This window comes from Macaca thibetana, chromosome 17 (assembly GCF_024542745.1).
Source record: "Macaca thibetana thibetana isolate TM-01 chromosome 17, ASM2454274v1, whole genome shotgun sequence".
Classification (NCBI taxonomy): domain Eukaryota; kingdom Metazoa; phylum Chordata; class Mammalia; order Primates; family Cercopithecidae; genus Macaca; species Macaca thibetana.
Genome location: NC_065594.1, coordinates 9375955 through 9400542, shown reverse-complemented (window position 1 = coordinate 9400542; position 24588 = coordinate 9375955). Strand labels below are relative to the sequence as shown.

The following is a 24588-nucleotide window of genomic DNA, read 5'->3' as shown; positions in this document are numbered from 1 at the left end:
ATGATTGAAGCTATATATGCTTTTAAATAGAATTCAGATTAAAGGACGGTAAATTATATTCTCTGAATTCATTTTAACGTTGTTAAAGGACTTTATTTCATTGAATTATACATAACAAATGGCCATTTATCATGAGAAGGCTTTCCTTCTCATGAGTAAGTCTAGGGATATCTGATATGGAGAGATGTTCGAAACTAGATTGACGTATTCTTTTGAGAGCTATTGATTGATTATATAAATGAACAGTGACTTCATAAAAAATATTTTTATTGAAGAAAAGTACACAAATTTTAATGGTACTTTTTTGATGAATAATGATAATCTAGCCAGTGGTGTATATTAATAACTACTTTTATGAAAAAATGGTGTATGTGTGTATACACATTAAAGAATAAGATGATAGTGAAACAAACACGCTAGAGCTTCACTCATCGATCGATGACTTCAGCAGTTTTCAAATACTGGAAGAATAATCAGATTTTTTTGTGCTATTTACAGTGTAACAGCAAAAATGACATGCTTTTAAGTTTAGTCTGCATTATTAACATTTTCCCCATTACTTTTCTAAATCTAGGCGGTCAAGAAAACAATAAATCAAGCCCTGATTTATAGTATTTGCTAATTCTGTGATGTAAATACCACCTGTGTGATGGATTTCAACATCATGTCACTGAACTCATAGTTGAGATGAGTTTGGGTAGCAGCCTACCATTGTATGGTGTTTCCACCATAGAGATACAATAAGCTATGGAACCTCAAGAGAATAGGTAATAGTAAAATAATTAGGATGTGAGGAATTTTGAGTATTTATTTCCTTTTTTAAAAATATAACTTATTCAAAGTTTGTGTAATTTAATATTTATTAGTGGCTGCATTTCACAACTGGCTCACAAAATTTCTGAAAATTTAGTAGCTGACACTTAAAAACTAGTAAGAAACAGCGTCAGCATCTCACTGCATGTAAGCCTTGTAATTCAATGTAACCATCAGCTCTGGGGTCAAGAAATTGAACATTTGGCACCCCAGAAGCCATGTTCATGATCCCTCCCAATCTTTGCCACTTACCTCTTTCCCAAAGGCAACCATTATTCTGATTTCTAATGCCATAAATTAATTACGCCTATTTTGGAACTTTATGTACAGTGAGTATTCTTTTGTGTCCAGCTTTTTTTGTTCAACATGCATTTGTGAGAATATTTCCTGGTGTTGTATATATTTGTGGTTTATTTTCATTGTCATATAGTAGTATATCACAGTTAAAACCTGTTTCTTATTAATGGATATTTGGGTTGCTTTTAGCTTGAGACTCTTGTGAGTAATGCTGCTTTGGATGGTTTTCTGCTTATCCTTTGACATATATATGCGTGCATTTCTAGTGAGCCTCTACCTAGGAGTGGAACTGCTGGATCATAGGATATGCATAAGTTAAACTAGTGAATAACACCAGTTTCCAAAGTGGTTATACAAGTTTTCCCTCTTACCTACAGAGGGGAAGTTTCAGTTACTCCACATCCTTGGCAACACTTGATGTTGTCCATCTTTTTTAGGCATAATCATATCTCATTGTGATTTTCCCAGGATATTTACCATGTGTTGTGTATTTACCTGATAATTTATGAGGTTGAAAGCCTTTTCATATGTTCATTGGCTATTTGTATCATTATGACTTGTTTTTAAGAAATATCTTGTTCTGTCCTTTGAATATTAAGTTGCTCCACACATTTTTGTCTCTGGTGGTAGCTAATTTATAGTGCTGGGTTTTGTTTTTATTTATTTTTTTTACCTTGTTGTGCTAGATTATAGTAAAGTAGTTTTAATATCCAAGTAACTGTTTGACCAAACTTGTGATTTAGAATTCTAAACCCATTTGTGGAAATTTGTGCTATTCTGGTTTTTTACTCACCCACTGTTGATTTTCTTTTCCTGTGCAAATGTCAGCTTAGTCTTTGACGGGATGAGGTCTTAGGTCATAGGAAGAGTTGCGTTCAAATATTTTAACCTCTTATTCAGAAGACTAATACACATATTTTTCTTACACTGAACAGTCTTACTGTATTTCAGCCTTGCCAAGTGAGAGTGCTTTAGCTTCTTGATTTTAGAATTTGTATATCCTTACTGAGCTATCTTAAGTTTTCCACTTTCAAGGCTATCTTAATAGGAGTGCGTGAGCTCTTACTTAATGTGGTATTTGGTATTTCTTGTACAGTAAGATTAAATGTGGGACCTTAGTAGCTGTATGTGTTTTTTCTTATCCTCTCTCAGACTCTACCACTCATTTTAACCATTCTATATACTACAGAAAGTGTAAAATAAAACATGAGAGAACACACCGTCCCTGGCTTGTTGGCATCAAAGGAGCCAGAGAGTTCCTCTTAAACATAGGTCAGATTGTGTCTTTCTTCTGCTCATAACTTTCAGTGGCTTCCTATCTTAGATTCAATGCCAAGTCCTCATAATGGCCTCCAAGGCTCTGCAGAGTCTGGCATCCATTTCTTCTTTGACCTCATCATCTTTCTCCCCTCATCTCATTTCTTTCTGTTGATTTCTGTGTTGTTCTTCAGACTTGTGAAGTATATGCTGACTGTGACACATTTGAACTTGCTATTCTGTCTCTGTTTTACTATATATTTTACTTATTAATATATTGTGCCTCCTAAGTTGAATAATATATGCCTCATGAGGGCAGGGGTTTCTGTTTGGTTCACTGCGATATCCCCAGTGCCTAGAATAGTGCTTGGCACATAGTACTGGCAAATATTGTTGAAATAACATGTATATTGATAGGTGTGCAGAATGCTATGGATTCATAATTTCAATTTAAATGTATTAACACTCAAATGCAGGGCATGATACTGAAATTAGCACTGTTTGCATTTATTAACTTATCTTACTTTGTAAAATAATAAAGTCTTAGAGTGGGATGCAATTTAGAAACCTTGTCTAACTTTTCCTGTGTTGCTTCTCACGCTGGGGTAAGAGTAGCCCAGGGGTGTGCAGCAGTATGCTAGAGTACAAAGTGGTTGAAAGCACTGATTCTGGAGCTGTATTCCCTAGGATCTAGCTGCGTGTCCTTGGGCAATTTACTTACCCTCTCTGTGCCTTGGTTTTCTCATCTATGAGATGGAAATAATGAAAGTACCTACCTCATAGGACTTTTAGGATTAATAAGAGAGTTAATATATATCCAGTGCTTAGAACAGTACCTGGCACATTGAGTAGGCAATATATGGGTTTTAGTTATCAATTGTAACATGCAAGTGGGGGACTAACACAGCTACGAAATAGAATACAAAATCACTTTTTTTAAAAAAAGAAATAGGCTGGGCGCGGTGGCTCACGCCTGTAATCCCAGCACTTTGGGAGGCCGAGACGGGCGGATCACGACGTCAGGAGATCGAGACCATCCTGGCTAGCACAGTGAAACCCCGTCTCTACTAAAAAATACAAAAAAATTAGCCGGGCGAGGTGGCGGGCGCCTGTAGTCCCAGCTACTCGGGAGGCTGAGGCAGGAGAATGGCGTGAACCTGGGAGGCGGAGCTTGCAGTGAGCTGAGATCCGGCCACTGTACTCCAGCCTGGGCGACAGAGCGAGACTCCGTCTCAAAAAAAAAAAAAAAAAAAAAAAAAAAAAAAAAAAAAAAAAAAGAAATAATTGCCATTCTAATTGGTGTGAGATGGTATCTCGTGGTTTTCATTTGCATTTCTCTAATGACCAGTGATGATAGCTTTTTTCTTTGTTGGCTGCATAAATATCTTCTTTTGAGAAGTGTCTGTTCATATCCTTTGCCCGTTTTTTGATGGGGTTATTTGTTTTTTTTCTTGTAAATTTGTTTAAGTTCCTTCTGGATTGTGGATATTATTAGCCCTTTGTCAGATGGGTAGATTGCAAAAATTTTCTCCCATTCTGTAGGTTGCCTGTTCACTCTGATGATAGTTTATTTTGCTGTGCAGAAGCTCTTTAGTCTAATTAGATCCCATTTATCAATTTCGGCTTTTGTTGCCATTGCTTTTGGTGTTTTAGTCATGAAGTCTTTACCCATGCCTATGTCCTGAATACTATTGCCTAGGTTTTCTTCTAGGGTTTTTATGGTGTTAGGTGTTACGTTTAAGTTTTTAATCCATCTTAATTTTTGTATAAGGTGTAAGGAAGGGGTCCAGTTTCAGTTTTCTGCATATGGCTAGCCAGTTTTCCCAACACCATTTATTAAATAGGGAATCCTTTCCCCATTTCTTGTTTTTGTCAGGTTTGTCAAAGATCAGATGGTTGTAGATGTGTGGCATTATTTCTGAGGCCTCTGTTCTGTTGCATTGGTCTATATATCTGTTTTGGTACCAGTACCATGCTGTTTTGGTTACTGTAGCCTTATAGTATAGTTTGAAGCCAGGTAGTGTGATGCCTCCAGATTTGTTCTTTTTGCTTAGGATCGTCTTGGCTATATGGGCTCTTTTTGGTTCCATATGAAATTTAAAGTGTTTTTTTTTTTTTTTTCTAATTCTGTGAAGAAAGTCAATGGTAGCTTGATGAGGATAGCATTGAATCTATAAATTACGTTGGGCAGTATTGCCATTTTCATGATATTGATTCTTCTATCCATGAGCATGGAATGTTTTTTCCATTAATTTGTGTCCTCTGTTATATCCTTGAGCAGTGGTTTGTAGTTCTCCTTGAAGAGGTCCTTCACGTCCCTTGTAAGTTGTATTCCTAGGTATTTTATTCTCTTTGTAGCAGTTGTGAATGGGAGTTCACTCATGATTTGGCTCTATTATTATTGGTGTATAGGAATGCTTGTGATTTTTGCACATTGATTTTGTATCCTGAGACTTTGCTGAAGTTGCTTATCAGCTTAAGGAGATTTTGGGCTGAGACAATAGGGTTTTCTAAGTATACAATCGTGTCATTTGCCAACAGAGACAATTTGACTTCCTCTCTTCCTATTTGAATCCCGTTTATTTCTTTCTCTTTCCTGATTGCCCTGGCCAGAACTTCTAATACTTCCAATACTGTGTTGTCTTGTGCCAGTATTCAAAGGGAATGCTTCCAGCTTTTGCCCATTCAGTGTGATATTGGCTGTGGGTTTGTCATGAATAGCTCTTATTGTTTTGAGATATGTTCCATCGATACCTGATTTATTGGGAGTTTTTAGCATGAAGGGGTGTTGAATTTTATTGAAGGCCTTCTGCATGTATTGAGATCATCATGTGGTTTTTGTCATTGATCCTGTTTATGTGATGGATTACATTTATTGATTTGAGTATGTTGAACTAGCGTTGCATCCCAGGGATGAAGCCACCTTGATCGTCATGGATAAGCTTTTTGATGTACTGCTGGATTCGGTTTGCCAGTACTTTATTGAGAATTTTTGCGTTGATGTTCATCAGGGATATTGGCCTGAAATTTTCTCTTTTTGTTGTGTCTCTGCCAGATTTTGGTATCAGGATGATGCTGGCTTCATAAAATGAGCTAGGGAGGAGTCCCTTTTTAAAAATTGTTTGGAATAGTTTCAGAAGGAATTATACCAGCCCCTCTTTGTACCTCTGATAGAATTTGGCTGTGAATCCATCTGGTCCTTGGCTTTTTTTTTTTTTTTTGATTGGTAGGCTATTAATTACTGCCTCGATTTCAGAACTTATTATTGGTCCATTCAGGGATTTGACTTCTTCTTGGTTTAGTCTTGGGAGGGTGTATATGTCCAGGAATTTATCCATTTCTTCTAGATTTTCTAGTTTATTTGCAAAGAGGTGTTTATAGTATTCTCTGATGGTAGTTTGTATTTCTGTGGAATCAGTGGTGATATCCCTTTTATCATTTTTTATTATGTCTATTTGATTCTTCTGTCTTTTCTTTATTAATCTGGCTAGCAATCTCTTTTGTTAGTCTTTTCAAAAAACAAGCTCCTTGATTCATTGGTTTTTTGAAGGGTTTGCTGGAAAGGATATGGAGAAATAGGAACGCTTTTACACTGTTGGTGGGAGTATAAATTAGTTCAACCATTGTGGAAGACAGTGTGGCGATTCCTCAAGGATCTAGAACCAGAAATACCATTTGACCTAGCAATCCCATCACTGGGTATATACCCAAGGGATTATAAATCATTCTATAAAGACACATGCACACATGTGTTTATTGCAGCACTGTTCACAATAGCAAAGACTTGGAACCAACCCAAATGCCCATCAGTGGTAGACTGGATAAAGAAAATGTGTCACATATACCACGGAATACTGTGCAGCCATAAAAAAGGATGAGTTCGTGTCCTTTGCAGGGACATGGATGAAACTGGAAACCATCGTTCTCAGCAAACTAACACAGGAACAGAAAACCAAAGACCGCATATTCTCACTCATAAGTGGGAGTTGAACAATGAGAACACGTGGACACAGGGAGGGGAACATCACACACTGGGACCTGTTGGGGGCTGGGGAATGAGGGGAAGGATAGTATGAGGAGAAATACCTAATATAGATGATGGGTTGATGGGTGCAGCAAACCACCATGGCACGTGTATACCTATGTAACAAACCTGCATGTTCTGCACATGTATCCTAGAACTTAAAGTATAATAATAAAAAAAAAAGAAAGAAAAATAATGAGATTTCCAAGAAACTTTGTACTTTCTTTGAGCCGTTGAAATCAGGCAACAGATGAATAAATTAGGCAAGTGAGAGGCAGTGGCTTTACAGGAAAAAGATCAGCTATAATTCAGCTTAGACATCCCTGTGACTATGACCCAGTGATTTTTATTACTAATTGGCCAGTAATTTCCGATGCGTAGTAGCTTACTACCTAATGAGTTGATTCGTCTGTTGGACAGAATCCATTGTTAGAAAATTCTTTCTTTTGCTGATCTGAAATCTATATCTTTTGTTACTGGCCCTTGCTTTGTTTTTTTTTTGGGGGGGCATAATACTTAGTAGGCCTGTTGGTTGTATTGCCCCATTAGGATTTACTTCTTCAGCTTAAATGTCTCTAGTGTCCTTCGTCTTCCTCCATATGACATGGGTTTTGAAACCTTTATCATCTTGATTATCCTTCCCTGAGTGTAATTTATCAGCATTTCTCTTAAAATGCAAGACCCAGAGCTAGTAACTGATCATGTTTCACTTAATCTGCCAGTGTGAGAGGTTACATAGTAAAATGTAAAAAAATTTGCATTTTAGGGCAGACTATATCATTAATTGTTAGTCACTTTGAACCTAGTTTTCCTCAAATAGAAGATTATCCAACACTAATAAAAGATGAGTAACAAAGCTTTCTCGATATGGGAAATTTTGATATTAGTAAAAAGAAGTGAAAATATTTTGCTTTCATGAGAAAAAAAGTATATCAACCTTCATGCTAAAAATCAAATTCTTGCTAATGTTGACGTTAGTCAACTCATATGAAAATCTAAGGAAAGAATTGTGAGATCATTTCAGTGACATTGCACTTAGTATTATTTATGTACACTTAATAATATCATGGGGGAGGTTAGCTTTATTGCCTTTCATAGTTTCCTTTAGGTGTTGCGTTTAATCTAGCTGTTTATATTTGACGTCTATATTCTAATTTAAGTATTTGTTATGAAGAATAACTGTCACTCATTTTACTGATTTCCTGGTATGACCAAATTTATCTTAGTTTTCCTAAGTCTGTTTTTTATAACCTCACCATTTTGATTTGAAAACATTTCCGGAATCTTGTTTGTGGTACTCGATCTGTATTCAAGTCTCATGTGTACCACTGAGAAACCTTGGGTTCTCGGGCAGGTCATTTAACTGGCCTATACACACACTTCTCCTTCTGCGGAGTGAGAGGCTTTTACTTCTTAGATTCTCCTCCTCTACCCCATCCTCTATAGGAGCCAGAAGAAATCCAAACTCACCTCTGCCCATATCTTCAACCTCTTTCTTCTGTGTAATACCTTTTATCTATCCTGGCTGCTCAGGTTTTTTCACAGCACTTCACAGTTTATGTGTGTTTTTGCTTTATTTACTTGTTGTTTGTTTCCCCCTCTGGACTAGATGCTTGATGGGGGCAGATAATGTATTTTCATTCACTGCTCTAAAACCTGATACGCAATAACATGTGTTGCACGTAAAAGATGCGCAAAAAATCCTGTGATACTGCTATTACTTTCAGATAGGCATGCAGCTTTTTCTTTCTCCTGATGTAGTGTTTATTAAGTTCTTTCCGGCCACCTGGACATTCATATTAAAATGAAATTTTAACTATGTAAATATAAATTACAATGCCATATGAAGGCTCAAGCTCCAGATATGTCAGTTTCTGTTGTATCCTTTGTTGATACATTTCTAGAATAGTTTTAAAATGATTACAGAATGTTCCTAGTGATTTGTTGTTTGCATATGACTTGGTAGCCTTGGCCTGTCCGTACTATAAAATGTGACTCTAGCCTAAGCTTAAGTATGTTGATGTATTTGTTGTGTAGGTGCCAAAAATTTACTCCTTTTAATGGTGTCAATATTGATATCTGTCATCTGGAATGCAAGAATCTTCCTGAAAATTTGCTAATAAATGTAATACTACTGCCATACTGCCCAGAAATAATTTGTGTTTTTTTTGGGTGAAGTACCAGAATACCGTTTGGTCACTTACCTAGTGGCTTAAAGGAACCAGAGCATCTATCCAAAGGAGCCATTTAGTTTCCTCCCAGCACTTATGATTGAGCCTTTTTTGACTGTTTCAGAAGTGAGATTAGAGAAGTTTGTCTTGTTCTTTTGTCTCTTTTGAGGTTGAAGTTTAGGAGATTGACTTATTTTGGCCATTTTCTTTTTTCATTTTTACTGTAGGCAGTAACTGGGGCTAAAGCTCTGGGGAGGCACTTGGCTATGCTTGCTGAAGTATTTCCATAGTTGGACTGTCTCTGGCAAATAAGTAAATTTCATTTAAAGCTTTTCAAAGCTGTGTAAATCTTGGCAGAACCCCATAGAAAGCATAGCATATAGTTCCTTTTAAAACAACTATATTATTAAATGAAGAATTTGGGGAAAGCATATTGCTTTAATGGTCTTAATACCATTTAAAAAGATCCTTCTACATTAATATTCAAAATGTTTTCTAGTAGTGGTGGAAATCTTCTGCATCTACTAGTTCAAAGGTAGGCTTTCCCAGTCTTTTGGGATCTAGCAAGGATGTTTAGTCTTACCTGCAACTGTCCCTGCAAGAATGTAGATTTGAAGTTTTTAATAAAGTTGACCAGTTCATGTATTTCTGATGAATTAAATAGAGGAGAATGGCATTTGGGTAATCAGAAAATACTACCTTAAAATAATAAAATTTTGAAAGTGATGGCATTATAATGTTTTCAAAGCGTAATGATGTTAACTAAATTATCCAGTTACTGACTAGTACTTTTTTTTATACCTATCCCCAGGGAAGGAAGAATATGCAAGACGGTGCAAGTGATGGTGAAATGCCAAAATTTGATGGTGCTGGTTATGATAAGGATCTGGTGGAAGCCCTTGAAAGAGACATTGTATCCAGGAATCCTAGCATTCATTGGTTAGAGTCTTTGAAATTATTGAATTAAAGTAGAGGAGAACACAAGTTATAGGTTGGCTTGGTGTGAGTTTTCTCTTGTTATTCATTAATCTGATTATGACCACCTCTGTAATGTGAAAGTATAGAATTGACGGGAGAGTTCTGTCGAATGTAACCAGGACATTTTACATGTTAATTTGAAGTTGATATATAACTGACAAAAGTTGTTAATTCAGTGACATGTCCTCATTAATAACTAATGTTTTCACTGATGTTTTTATGCAGTAAGAATTAGACTAATGTTCTTAATATGAGAACAATTTCATAAGTAAAAAAAATCAGAAGAATTAGGTTTGACCATAAATCAAAGATCCCTGAATAAACATTATAAAACTTTGCTCTTCTTTCAAAGGGATGACATAGCAGATCTGGAAGAAGCTAAGAAGTTGCTAAGGGAAGCTGTTGTTCTTCCAATGTGGATGCCTGACTTTTTCAAAGGGATTAGAAGGCCATGGAAGGTGAGAATTTATTAAATTGGTTTTGGTATAAGAATGCTGCTTGTATCAGAATGAAAGGCAGCATTGCTGTAGTTTTTGATGTATTTAACCCATTTTGAAAAGGTTGGGAGAAGTTTATATACACCCAAAACACCTGGATTTGAATTTGTATTGTGATGTGTTACATCTGCATAGTAGGAGAGATGGGCTTGGAGTGTTGAAACTATATAGTCTTTAGGTCACTTCCCTCAGGGATGCTGAGCTAGAGATTAGTTTTAAGAATTTTCTAGGTATATGGTTCTGTAAATAAAAAGTTAAGCAGATTAAGCAGAAATAATGCATAGTCTTATAGAAGAAAGGTATGATCAAACAGTTATTTTTCAAAAGTTGGAATATTTCTCATTGATGGTTATTTTGTTTTACTTGTCACTGACTTGAAGCTCATTGTTGACTGTTTTATAGACTACATTTGCTATATTTTGAGTTTTCACAAATGTTTTTTCTAAAGAGAGGTCTTTAGCTGTGTTTTAAAAAACGACTTCTTGACCGGGTACCATGGCTCACCCCTGTAATCCCAGCACTTTGGGAGGCTGAGGAGGGTGGATCACGAGGTCAGGAGATCGAGACCATCCTGCCCAACATGGTGAGATCTCATCTGTACTGAAAATACAAAAATTATCTGGGCATGGTGGTGCGTGCCTGTAATCCCAGCTACTCGGGAGGCTGAGGCAGGAGAATTGTTTGAAGCCGTGAATCGGAGGTTGCAGTGAGCCAAGATCGTGCAACTGCACTGCAGCCTGGCAACAGAGCCAGGCTCCGTCTCAAACAAACAAACAAACAAAAAAAACCACTTCTTATATCATTACAGAATATCTGACTTTATGAATTTATTTTGTCCATTGCTGTGCTTTTGTAGTATTTATTGGCAAACTGGCTTAAGAAAATAAGATATATTTCTAAAGAATCTTTTTCCTGACCAAATAATTTTTTTTCTGCAACAGTAGAATAAAATTCTTGACTAGAACTATTATTATTTTTTTAAAAATCGTGTTTGAATTTTTTAGGGATTTGTGAGAATGGATTATTTACTAAAATGGGACAATAAATTTATTTAGTTTTTGAGACTGAGTCTTACTCTGTTGCCCAGGCTGGTGTGCAGTGGCATGATCTTGGCTCACTGCAACCTCTGCCTCCTAAGTTCAAGTGATTCTTGTGCCTCAGCCTCCGGAGTGGCTGCAATTACAGGTGCGTGCCACCACGCCCAGCTAAATTTTGTATTTTTGGTAGAGGCTGGATTTTGCCATGTTGGCCAGGCTGGTCTTGAACTCCTGGCTTCAAGTGATCCACCCACCTTGACCTCCCAAAGTCCTGAGATTACAAGCATGAGCCACTGTTTCAAGCCTGATAAATGTATTTTAAAGAATACATGAAAATAAGGAGACCTTAGAAATTTTTCAGGTTTATAAAATTTGTCTCAAAACGTAAATTCCAGAATTTCAGAATTGGAATGAGTCTTTGAGATCATCTTAAATCCCCATTATTTGACAGACTAGAAAATTGAAGTCCAAATAGGTTGTGACAACCATAATAGACCTTTAGAAAATTTAAAATTCAATGTGTCTCAGCTTCCTATGTTTATATGTACCTTTCCCTCCATAGCACACGTCTGCATTGTGTGATACCATTCCTTTATCCTTCAGGCATTTACTTAGCCCTGTTATATGTAAGGTTCCTTGTTTCTCAAGACAGAGTCCCTGAGCTGTGAGACATCCTAAACAGAGAGTTGGGCAGTTACAGATCGCTTTCAGCGTTAGGCACTAGCAGAGCCTAATGGGTGGTACAGTCCACATGTGCTTGGAAAGCTCAGCAAAGCACAAACATGACATGATAAGAGAAGGCTTTATGCTTGAGGACGTGGGATTCAAGCTGCAATTTGTAGGGTTGTGAGGATTTCACTGTGTTGGAGGAGACATTTTGGAGATGTAGGAACTTGAGGGGGATGAATGATGTGAGCAGTGGAATATAGTGAGAAAGTGTAAGTGTGTTTGGGAATAGATGCGTTGACGTTTTGTAAGGAAGGCAGCATAGAATATTGGTAAGGGGCACAGATCCTGGATCCAGACTGGGTGCATACTAATTCTAACCATTTCCACTTATTCTGTGATCTTGAGCAAGTTATGGAATTTCTCCATGCCTCACTTTCCTTATCTATAAAATGGGAATAATAATAGTTATCTCATATGATATAGTGAGGTTAAAATGAGTTAATGAGGCCGTAGAATTATGTAAATGTTGAAAACATAAATTAGTGGAAGATTCCAATGGGAAGGTAGGTTGAGGCCAGACTATTTCCCAGGAGTTCTATTCTTTTTCTATAGATGTTTGGGAGACGTCTTTGAGCAGGTAGGTAGCATAATTAAACTGGTGAGTTGGAAAAAACAGTCTGGTTGCAATGAACACAGAAAGATAGGAGGCAAAGAGCATGTTCAGAAGTGATTGGCAGGAGTTTAGGCTTAAAATTCAAAGAGCCTGAATTAGGATGGTGATTATGAATTAGGAATGGAAGGACAGATGCTAGTGATATTTACTGAAGGAAGTTGGTAACCTTTTGGATGTAATATATATGTCAAGAAGAAGGCAGGGGTAAAGATAATTGGGTTTTGTCTGTGGCAGAATAGTGATGATAACATAAATGTGGAGCTCAGGAAGGAGAAAGACGCTGGTTTATTGTTCTTGATGTTGAAAGTTCAGTAGGAGCAGGGGGTGCTTCTGGGGGAAAAGATATGGAATTATTTTTGAGTTTTAAATTTTGGTATATTAACGTGGAAATGCACCAAGTTAGAAATACAGGGCCGGCCGGGCACGGTGGCTCACGCCTGTAATTCCAGCACTTTGGGAGGCTGAGGCAGGCGGATCACGAGGTCAGGAGATCGAGACCATCCTGGCTAACACGGTGAAACCCCGTCTCTACTAAAAATAAAAAATTAGCCGGATGTGGTGGCGGGCGCCTGTAGTCCCAGCTACTCGGGAGGCTGAGGCAGGAGAATGGTGTGAACCCAGGAGGTGGAGCTTGCAGTGAGCTGAGATTGCGCCACTGCACTCCAGCCTGGGGGACAGAGCGAGACTCTGTCTCAAAAAAAAAAAAAAAAAAAAGAAATACAGGGCTGAAGCTTGTGAGAGAAGTTAAAGACGGAGATATTAGGTGCCTTTTCAAAAATACGTATCTCTGGGATGAACTTTTCTGTAACAGAATAATAGCGAGGTCCTTCTTTATAAGTTTTAAGATCAGATTATATGATTTTTATAAAGGCAACATTTAAAATTTTACTTAGAAAATAAGGAGATGCCCAAGAAATAGACTACTATATTTTCAGTGGCTGAAGTATAAACATATGCTTGAATCACTCTTACATTGAGACTCTAGCCATCTATCCATTTATCATCCAGCCTATCTTAGCACTTCTTAGACTGCGTCATAATTTATCTATCTATATTTTCTAATAGATTAAAAGTCCCTTGAGGATTTATGTGTGATTCCTGATAGATTCAATTTTTTTTCCTCAGGGCCTAGTACTTAGTAAGCATTGGATACATTTACACTGGGTAAATACATATTTATTGAGTATTTACCTTGTGTCACGTGATAGGCTAAGTGCGGAGGATACCAAAATGAGTGACTAATAATAGCCCCCAAGAAGCTCATGGTCTTTGGGTGAATAAGCATGTGTTTAATGGAGGCCATGTGTTAAGTGCAGTATTTGTTGAGGACAGTGTGACTAGTGTCTGAAAGAGTAATGAACTCACTGCTATGGCAGGAGAGAGGAGGAGGGACTTAGTCTGCTGTGGAGAATAATATCAGGGATGGCCTCCCAGAGCAGGTGACTCTGAGCTGAGACTTGAAAGATGAATAGAAGTTAAACAGGTAGATGTGATGAAGAAAGGCTCTAAGGCAGAGTGGATATCATGTACAAACACATGAAAAGTGTAAGAGAACATAGTATATGTGAGGAATCTTCTGTAGTTCAGTGTGGCTGGAAGGATAGAGTGTTTATATGGGACATAGTAACAAAAGACACTGCCGGAGTGGTTGGTGTGACCTACTTCTCACGAAGAGCCCTGCATGCCATGCCAAAGATGTCAGTGAGCCACTGAAGAGTTTTTAGTAGAAGGGTATTTGCAAGTGTAGGAAGATATCGTTTCTGTAGCAGTATGGAGGATAGGTTGGGGATGGACATAGATGGACATGAAAAAGTAATCTCAGGAGGCTGGTGAAATAATCTAGCCAAACAATGAGGACAGATACCTGTAGAAAGGCATGGGCTTTTTGGTTAGTGAAGAATCAATGGATTTGTGAGAGATGTTTAGAAGGTATAAGTGACTGACTGTTTACAGGGATGTGGGAGAGACAAGTTGTATGACTCCCAGATTCCAGATACATAGAGTATTGCCAATTAGGGACGCTCACGTGATCAATTGAATCATTGCCCATGGTTCTTAATCTCTTGTTCTCTTCCTCTCCCCAGAGGTTGAGTTGATATCACATGGCTCAAAGCCCCAGCTCTGTAATTGAATGACTTCTGACATGACCTACCTAGAGTTGGGCCAGACTTCACAGGTTGAGAGCCCAGTTTTCCGCAAGACTGCCCTCACTTCAGACACAAGCTGCAAGCCTGGGGGTCCCTGGGTCACTCTTACAACCAGCTGGCTACAAATTCAGGGGTTCCCACTACCCTCTCAGGTTTGATAATTCTCTAGAACAACTCACAGAACTTAGGGAGGCCTTACAGTCGAACCCAGGACAACATAGGCATGAATATCGCGGATCCCCTCACACATGGCTTTTCTTCTGCCTCTGCCGCCCCAGAGACAACAAGGCCAACCCCTCCTTTTCCTCCTCCTCCTTAGCCTATCCAAGCTGAAGACCTTTAAGGTGACACACTTACATTTAATGAATAATAAATATATTTTTATCATAATTTTCTTAATAATGTTTTCTTTTTTCTATGTTTATTGTAAGAATACAATATACAATACATATACAAAATACGTGTTTACAGTTTTTGTTATCAGCAAGACTTCAAGTCAACAATAGGCTATTCATTGTTATGTTTTTTTGGGAATCAAAAATTATATGCAGATTTTTGACTGTGTAGGGGATTGGTGCCCCAACCCCTGAGTCGTTCAGGGAGCAGCTGCACTTACAATGATTTTGTTATTATAGCCAAAGGATATAAATCGGAACCAGCCAAAAGGGGAAACTTACAGGGCGAGGTCTAGAAGGATGCGCAAGGTGACGCTTCTTTCGCCCTCTCTTCCTGGAGTCAGGATGCTTTACTCTCCTGGAAGTGTGACAATATGGAGATTATGGCATCACATGGACGTGTGATAGTACTGCTGTAGTTTGGATATGGTTTGGTTATTTGTCCCACCAAATCTCATGTTGAAATTTGATTCTTGATGTGGTAGTGTTGGGAGGTGGTGCCTAATGGGAGGAGTTTGGGCCATGGGGGCAGATCCCTCATGAATGGCTTGGTGTCGACCTCGTGGTAATGAGTATGTCCTCACTCTGTTCATTCTCATGAGAAGTGACTGTTGCCCCTCTCTCTTGCTTCTGCTCTTGCCATGTGAGTTCTGCAAGCTGCTGGCTCCCTTTCACCTTTCTCTATAAGTGGAAGCAGCATGAGGCCATCACTAGAAGCTGAACGGGTGCAGGCACCATGCTTCCTTTACAGCCCGCAGAACTGTGAGCCAAATAAACCTTTTTTTCTTTAAAATTACCCAGCCTCAGGTATTTCTTTGTAGCAACACAAATGGACTAAGAGAAATACATAGAGTATTGCCAATTAGGGACGCTCACGTGATCAATTGAATCATTGCCCATGGTTCTTAATCTCTTGTTCTCTTCCTCTCCCCAGAGGTTGAGTTGATATCACATGGCTCAAAGCCCCAGCTCTGTAATCACATGGTTGGTTTTCCTGGCATGGTCACCCCCCATCCTGAGTTGTCTTGTTGGTGTTAACTATATAGGGGCCCACCATGAGTCACCTGATTAGCATAAAATTTCAGGGCCTATTGTGATAACAAAAATAATCCTGTCGGTAGGGTATTTCCACGGTTTTAGAGGCTATTTTCCAGGGACCGGGGACAAAGGCCAGCTAAATTCTTTATTATACAGGGTGCAGGGAACTGATACTGGAAATAGAGAAAGGAGCAGGTTTAAATAGAAACAAAATGTGTTTCAGTAAATACTCAGCAGCTAATTCGAAATAGAGGCCGGGAGCTTCAGATAAAATTCAGTAAAATTGTGAGATAGAAAGGTTGGTTGATGATATGGGTATGGATGAGTTTGTTCAGGAGTTTTTAAAGGGAAAGGTTTAGAATTGCTTTGGGAATGTAAGGGGCAGAGGAAAGAGGAGATCTGAGGCGGTGAACATAGCCAGAGAGCAGAAGTGTCAGGAAAAGGGCAGTGTCAGGGTTTCAAGAAGAGGGGGATTAATACCATGTATTAATCAAAGCAGCGTCAAAGAGAAGTCAGGGAGGCCCGACTGAAGAGTGGTCATTAGGTTAGTAAATGAAGTATTTTTAGTGAATTGGTGAAGACTAAAGTCATGTTGTAGCTTATGAAGAAGAAATAGCATAAACCATTGAAGGTCGGCTGTGAGAGGAAGGAGAGGTTGATAGTAGCTAGAGGATTTGTAGAGTCAAGTGAAGGATTTTTTTTTTTTTGGTGTCAGTTTTATCTATCTTTTTAAAACATTTGTGTTTTTGAATTGATACATAATAAATGTACATACTTTTGGGGTTCATGTGATAATATATTTGCATAATTTGTAAAGATCCAATCAGTGTAAATGGGATATCCACTACCTTTAACATTTGTCTTCATGCTAAGAACATTCAAATTATTAAATTATTCTCTTCTAGTTATTTTGAAATATACAATAGACTATTGTAAACTATGGTCACACTACTGATCTATCAAGTTGTACTCATTAATCAGCCTCTCTTAATTCTCCCTTGACCCCTACCCTTCCCAGCCTCTGGTAACCATCAGTCTATTGTGTCTTTATGAGATCCTTTTTTAGCTCCCACAAATGAATGAAAACATGTGATATGTGTCTTTTTGTGCTTGGTGTATTTCACTTAACGTAGTGACTTCCACCTCCATCCATGTTGCTACAAATGACAAGATTTTATTCTTTTTTATGGCTGTATAGTATTCCATTATATATACACCACATTTTCTTTCTCCATTCATCCATTGTTGGGCACTTAGGTTGATTTCATGTTTTGGCTGTTGTGAACGGTGCTGTGATAAAGACAGGAGTGCAAATAACTCTTTGATATATTGATTCCCTTTTTTTTTTTTTTTCTTTTTTTGGATATATACCCAGTAGTAGAATTGCTGGATCATATGGTAGATCTACTTTTAGTTTTTTGAGGAACTTCCACACAGTTTTCCACGGTGGCTTCCACCAACAGTATAGGAGCATTCCCCTTTTTCCATATCCTCACCATCATCTATTATTAGCTATCTTTTTGATGAAAGCCATTTTAATTAGAGTGAGATGATCTCATTTTGGTTTTGACTTGAATTTCTCTAATGATTAGTGATGTTGAGCATTTTATATCTATTGGACGTTTGTATGTCTTTTGAGAAATGTCTATTCAGACCTTTTGCCCATTTTAAAATTGGATTATTTGTCTTTTTGCTGTTGAGTTGCTTGAGCTGCTTATGTGTTCTGGTTACTAATCCCTTGTCAGATGGATATTTTGCAAATATTTTCTCCCATTGTGGGAGTGTCTCTTTGTTGTTTCCTTTGCTGTGCAGAAGCCTTTTTAGTTTTATATAATCTGTTTATCTGTTTTTGCTTTGGTTGTCTGTGCTTTTGAGGTCTTACACAAAAAATCTGCCTGGACTGATGTCCTGTAGCATTTCCCCAGTGTTTTCTTCTAGTAGTTTCATAGTTTCAGGTTTTTAACCTATTTTGATTTGATTTTCGTATATGGCCTTTAATCCATTTTGATTTTTGTATATGGTGAGAGATCGACATCTAGTGTCATTCTTCTGTATATGGTTATCCAGTTTTTCCAGCAACATTTATTGAAGAGACTGTTCTTTCCTTAAGGGCTTTTTGTAACGTGACAGATTAAAGTGTATTTATATACCGAGGGGAAAGAGCCAGTAGACAAAGAGATATAGGAAAGAGAGAAATTAATTAAAGGAGTAATGTCATGAGAAGGTGAAGTTTATAAATATCATACAGTAGCTATGAACAGATGCTAATGTTAGAAATGAACTCCTATAGGAGGTGGCCACATTAATGTCATTACAGGATGGCCCTCTCAGAGAGAGTGGAAAAAGGCATCGCAGAAATAAGAACTTTGCTCTGGCTATGCCTATAGCATCAATTGGTCGTTTTCATGGTTTTTAAAATCTCAACCTCATGCAAAGTTGAGGGCTCCCTAACAAAACAAAATATTTTTTTAAAACTAATGTTTCAAATCTTAGTGATTCCTGGTTGATCTGTGTGTCAGAATTCTATAGCTAGAAAAGCATTTGGACAGTTTCTGAACTTGGAGTTCATGGAACTTTGACATACACATAGTTTTCAAAGCTTAAATCCCCAGAAGCTTGTCAAACCAAAGTAGCAATTGGATCAGAATTCCTCTTAAGGAATCACCAAATATTATGCACAAAAATTTAGTGTGAGCTATGTGTTTAAACTCTAAAGTACTGGAAGAAAATAATTAAAGAACCCATTAGTTTTTTAAGACTAGAGGATTGGTTTCCTTGAATAATTTTTATTCCTCACTGATTTGTTTTTATAGAATACTTTTATGTTTGTTTTCAAAACTAAGAAATAACTAAAGTTTGGTTTTTATTCTGCATTTACTGGCTCTTTCATCACTATCACTGTTTTATATAAACTGTCTAACACTTTAAAATGATACAAATCTTGCTAATTTGATTATGTTTGAATCACCACTGGATTTTTTACTGTTACCTTATTAACTCATAAATGGGTCTTTATTTTTTACTGAAAGCTGTATATTATAAATGCACTGTGGAAGATAGGTTCTGTCCCTCATAGAGGGTAAGGAATGTGTAATTCTGCCACATGTGATAGAAAATGTCTTATTTTTAATATGTGTAAACAGAACAGTTGCTTTTAAGCAGTGCTCAGTATTATATGTATATATCATATGCCAGGTTCAGGAAACTGAGATTCTGTCTAAATATATGAGAAAACTGTTTGTTGTCTAGGCTTTTTGTTAGATTATCTCTGACTACCTCTGACTTGAGACATTTTGTGAAATTTCTTCATTTTTTTCTAGCTATAAAATGATACTCTTGCTAAATGCATCATGATTTTACTGTGACAATTTTGAGTTTATCTTTTGATGGAAAAATCTTAATGTACATTAATAGCTGATGATAATTTATAAAACTTTTTTAATTTGATAAATCATTTAATTCATCTTTTGAAATGTCAGGGTGTACTGATGGTTGGACCCCCAGGCACTGGTAAAACTATGCTAGCTAAAGCTGTTGCCACTGAATGTGGTACAACGTTCTTCAACGTTTCCTCTTCTACGCTGACATCTAAATATAGAGGTGAATCTGAGAAGTTAGTTCGTCTGTTGTTTGAGATGGTGAGTGACGATAAATTCAGATTTTAAAGTAGTGTGTGTAGGCCTATGATGCTCCCATAAATCAGTTCTGTCCACCTGGAATCTTTTTTGAAAAGGGCAGTGTAGTTCTATTTTAATAGTTCTTGACACACTGACGAGAAATGGGATGATGAGTTTTGTGGGGTAGTTGGTGTATCTTCAGTGTATCTTTTTCTTTAAGGTACAGCAAGGCCTTTTGGCATCCTGTCCACTGAGGGTGGAGGAAGAGACTTTGGTTGTGTGTGTGGGTTGACTGGTATTTCTGCATCTCTAGTGAGCTGATGGAAGAGAAGAATATTTTAATATGTATTTTAAAAATCAGAGCCTGACCTGTCATTAAAGTTTATTCCTTTTTCATATGGGATTTGCAGTAACTTAAGAATGTATATGTGAGGATTGAGATTGACTTATTTTTGAAAAATTTTTCATTAAGGAAATTTTCAGACATGAATGTAGAAAGCATAGTACAATGAACCCCTATGTATCTATCACCCAATTTCACCAGCCATATAACCTTTATTTTTAGAAATTTCTTTTTTCTCATGGGAATGATTGATTTAGCCTTTGCCATAACCAGGTGATGGCATTAAAACAGTGAGAAGTTTCTGCTCTCTTTTGCCATTGCTTTAAAAGATTTTTTTAAGTACTCCGATTGTTTTATGAGATTATTGAATGATTTCTTTAAAATATTTTCATAAAGGCTAGATTTTATGCCCCTACCACGATCTTCATTGATGAGATAGATTCTATCTGCAGTCGAAGAGGAACCTCTGATGAACATGAGGCAAGTCGCAGGGTCAAGTCTGAACTGCTCATTCAGATGGATGGTAATTGATATTTCATTATTGTTTCGAAACTCTTATTTTTCAGTATTTTGTGTAAACTCATAATCAATGGATGGATTAGAAGGCAACCTAAGTTTAATTATTTGTTCATTCACCCATTTGTTCATTTGTTCATGCACCCAGAAAGCATTGCACCATTTCAGGTTCTGAGGTTACAAAGAAAAAGGCTACTATGGCCTTCAAGGAGCTTACTATTTGGAGCAAAGGTTCTAGAGGCGTGATCTAGAGTCCTAGGGATCCTTGAGACCCTTTAAAGAATCTGCAAGGTCAAAACTATTTTCATAGGAATATCAAGTCATTGTTTGCCTTTTCTTTTTCACTCTCATACTCTCACAATGTACAGTAGAGTTTTCTAGAGGCTGTAAGATGTAGGGTATCATAAAAGGTAGAAAGCAGAAGCAGATATGAGAATCCAGCTTTTCTCTAGTTAGACATTAAAGAGATATGCAAAAATGTAAAAAAAAAAAGTCCCTCTACTTTTTAAAAATATTTTGGAAAACATACTTTTCATTAAAATATGTAAATAAGTAATGAATTTATCATTTTAAAGTGAACTAATATTTTTAAATTTCAATTTTAGGTTTTTTCTTTTTTTTCTTATAATTTACCCATGCACCATCTATTTTAAGTTTTAAAGATACTGATAGATACACTCCACACACAAAAAAGCTGTTTGGGGTTCTTAATAATTTTTTTTTTTTAAGGTTTAGAGTCTTGCTCTGTTGCCCAGGCTGGAGTACAGTGGTGTGAACACAGCTTGCTGCAGGCTTGACCTCCTGGGCTCAAGCAATCCTCCTGCCTCAGCCTTCTAAGTAGCTGGGACCACAGGCGCATGCCACCACATCTGGTTAAGTTTTATTTTTTTGTAAAGACAGGGTCTCGTCGTGTTTCCCAGGCTGTAGTTGTACTCTTGAGCTGAGGTGATCCTCTGGACTCAGCCTCTCTAAGTGCTGGGATTATAGACATGAGCCACTGCATGCAGCCTCAGTAATTTTTAAGAGTATAAAAGGGTCCTGAGATCAAACAGTGTGAGAACCACTGATCTGGATGAGAAGCAGGCAACTGATCAGATGAGTATAATACATTTTGGTACATTCTGGGGTAGAAGTAAAGTCTGGGTGCAGTGGAAACACAGGAGAGGCACCACCAAGACTAAGGGGGAGTCATGGAAAGAGATAGCCGAGTTGGACTTTGAAGCATTGGTAGGAGTTATCCAGACAGAGAAAAAGCGCCCTGAGGAGCCTTAGAAGGAAGAGGGTTATGGGCTCAGAGCTGCTGTTTAGAGATAAGTTACTCTGGTAGTTAGTTGTGTGGTAGACAAGAGGCTGTTCAAGCAAAACATTAGAACAGATAAAATATGTTTAAAAATATCCAGGGTGAGGGACTGAGTGCAGTGGCTCATGCGTGTAGTCCCAGCACTTTGGGAGGCTGAGGTGGGAGGATCACTTGAGGCTAGGAGTTCAAAACCAGCCTGGTTAACATAGCAAGACTTGAAGCAACAACTTTAAAAAGTAGCTGGGTGTGGTGGCACGTGCCTGTAGTCCCAGCTACTCAGGAGGCTAAGGTGGGAGGATAGCTTGAGCCGCAGGAGTTGGAGGCCACAGTGAGCTGTAATTGTGCCATAGCACTCCAGCCTGGGCAACAGAGCAAGAACCTGTCTCATAACAACAACAACAAAACACCAGTAATATCCAAGTTGTATTGTTTCAAAACAGTCATGGTTATTCATCAACTATGGATACTTACTGAATACTTACAATGTACTATGAGACCCTTCCCTCAATGAGTTTACCATTTTAACTTTTGCTAAAATATGAGAGAAAGGAATGAGTATGTTTTATTTTTGAGGTGGGATATAGGGGAAAACATTAGGTGTTTAAAATTGGAAAAGGAAATTACTGAATACAAATTTAGTCAGCTGAATTTCATTGAGGGATATTTGTGATTATTGTTGATTATTAGTTGGACAGCTTGATTCTTTGTCATAATGATTGGAGTTTAGTAATAAGAAAATGTTGTAAGTTTCAGTGAGCCAACATCATGCCAGAGCACTCCAGCCTGAACAATGGAACCAGACCTTGTTTTTTTAAAAAATAACTATATTGAGCTAGGTTGCTTTAAATCCACTAGTACTTTATTATGCCAGACTAGAAAGTCTTATCAGTAAAATTTACGGGTTTTTTATCTTTTATTTTTGACTACATATTTTCTAGAGTTTCTGTTGTGTGACCTGAAATTTTTTATTCTAAAAAGGAGACACTGTGTACGTACATGTAGTTCGTTTGGTTATTTTTATCTGTGATTACTGGGTTCATTCTTAAATGTCTTGTTTGTTTTTTACAAGTCACTTAAAAGTTTAAAGGACAACATCATGGAAATATAACCTGTCTTTCAAAATTATAATTGCATGCTAGAATATTAAGTAAATGTGAACCCTCTGTTTCCACTTCTTGAGAAAATAGACTAAAAACTAAAGTAAAATATTTGCGGAACTTTATGATTTCAAAGAAATAAGAGGAATAAAACAGAGCCTAATCTCCCATGCCTTTTCTTTTCAGAGGAAATATACATTCATTTTCTTACAGAAAAATGGATATTTTTATTGGATTAAAATCCTGCACTGGGTTACACAAGAAAAAAACAAAAAAAGAAAAATCCCACACTAGGTTATGTGAATTCTTCTACTTCTTTGTTTTGTAGTTATCCGTTGATGAGTCTGGTTTTGCCACCACACAGAGGTTAGGACTACACTGTCTTCTTCATCATTGCTTCTGTCACTTTGGCTAACAGAAATGTTAACTGAATGAAAGTGTAAAGGGTTGTAAGAAAAACACTATCTTTTCCTCCCTTCCTGTGTATAGGAGTTGGAGGAGCTTTAGAAAATGATGATCCTTCCAGAATGGTTATGGTATTGGCTGCTACTAATTTCCCGTGGGACATTGATGAAGCTTTGCGAAGAAGGTTAGAAAAAAGGATATATATACCTCTCCCAACAGGTATGATGCCTTCTCTATTTTGAGCTTTCTGTTACTTTCTGTTACCTTTCCCATGTATCTGAATCTTTATTCCATTGCCATTCTGCTTAAAGAAGCAGAATAACATCACAAAACTAATTTGTAGTAGATGTGAACACAGGCCACAGGACTCTATTGAAATTTCTTACGTTTCAGAGAAATTCTTAAATTTGGAACAATATTCATGTTAATAAATATGGTAGCACTTTTAAGTTTTCACTTTTAAACTTGAAGGTTTTTTAAAATCTTTTTCAAAACACGCTGTTTTGGAGTGAGCGTGTGTGTGTGTGTATTTTTATTTTTTTATTTTTGAGACAGAGTCTTACTCTGTTGCCCAAGCTGGAGTGCAGTGGCGTGATCTGAGGTCACTGCAACCTCCACCTCCTAAGTTCAAGTGATTCTTGTGCCTTAGCCTTCCGAATAGCTGGGATTACAGGTGTGTGCCACCACACCCAGCTAATTTTTGTGTTTTTAGTAGAGACAGGGTTTTGCCATGTTTTCTAGGCTGGTCTCGAACTCCTGGCCTCAAGTGATTTCCTGTCTCGGCCTCACAAAGTGCTGGGATTACAGGTGTGAACTGCCACGCCTGGCCTGGAAAATATAATTTCATCCTGTTAATGAATGCTGAAATTTCCGTACATGAATTTTTTCTTTTTATTTTGAGGTAAAATGTGCATAGAATGAAATGTACTTAAGTATATAATTTGAAAGAGTACAAATAAGTACTCCTGTTTAATCAATACCCTAATCAAGATGTAGGGCATTTCTATCATCCTATAAAGTTCCTGTGTGCTCCTACCAGCTAACCCTCCAATAGGCATTCACTGTACGTGATTTTTATCACCATAGATTAGTTCTTTCTCTTGTTAAACTTCATATAAATGGAATCGTAACAGCATGTACTCACTGTGTCTGGCTCCTTTCACTTGAGGTTCATCCATGTGATCACATGTATCAGCAGTTTATTCCTGGTTTGATTATACCACAATTTCTTTATTGTCCTTTTGATTGGTATTTAAGTTATTTCTAGTTTTTTGGCTGTTATGAATAAAGCTGTAAACTTTCTTGTACATATCT

The 24588-nt window shown here is 37.4% G+C and overlaps 2 protein-coding genes across 8 annotated transcripts in view; one reads left to right on the top strand and one right to left on the bottom strand.

The window, feature by feature from the left end:
* Positions 1 to 24588, bottom strand: part of ALOX5AP (arachidonate 5-lipoxygenase activating protein) — a 734005-nt gene that overhangs the window by 490697 nt on the left and 218720 nt on the right. The gene's annotated exons all lie outside the window — the stretch shown is intronic.
* The window catches only part of KATNAL1 (katanin catalytic subunit A1 like 1), a 167521-nt gene that overhangs the window by 47918 nt on the left and 95015 nt on the right, over positions 1 to 24588 (top strand). For all 7 annotated transcript variants that reach the window (XM_050766889.1, XM_050766882.1, XM_050766885.1 and 4 more), the window contains 5 exons: positions 9374 to 9501; positions 9893 to 9998; positions 19476 to 19634; positions 20353 to 20479; positions 23359 to 23493. In XM_050766889.1, coding sequence (XP_050622846.1) covers positions 9374 to 9501; positions 9893 to 9998; positions 19476 to 19634; positions 20353 to 20479; positions 23359 to 23493 — 655 coding nt within the window. The remainder of the gene's footprint in view (positions 1 to 9373; positions 9502 to 9892; positions 9999 to 19475; positions 19635 to 20352; positions 20480 to 23358; positions 23494 to 24588) is intronic.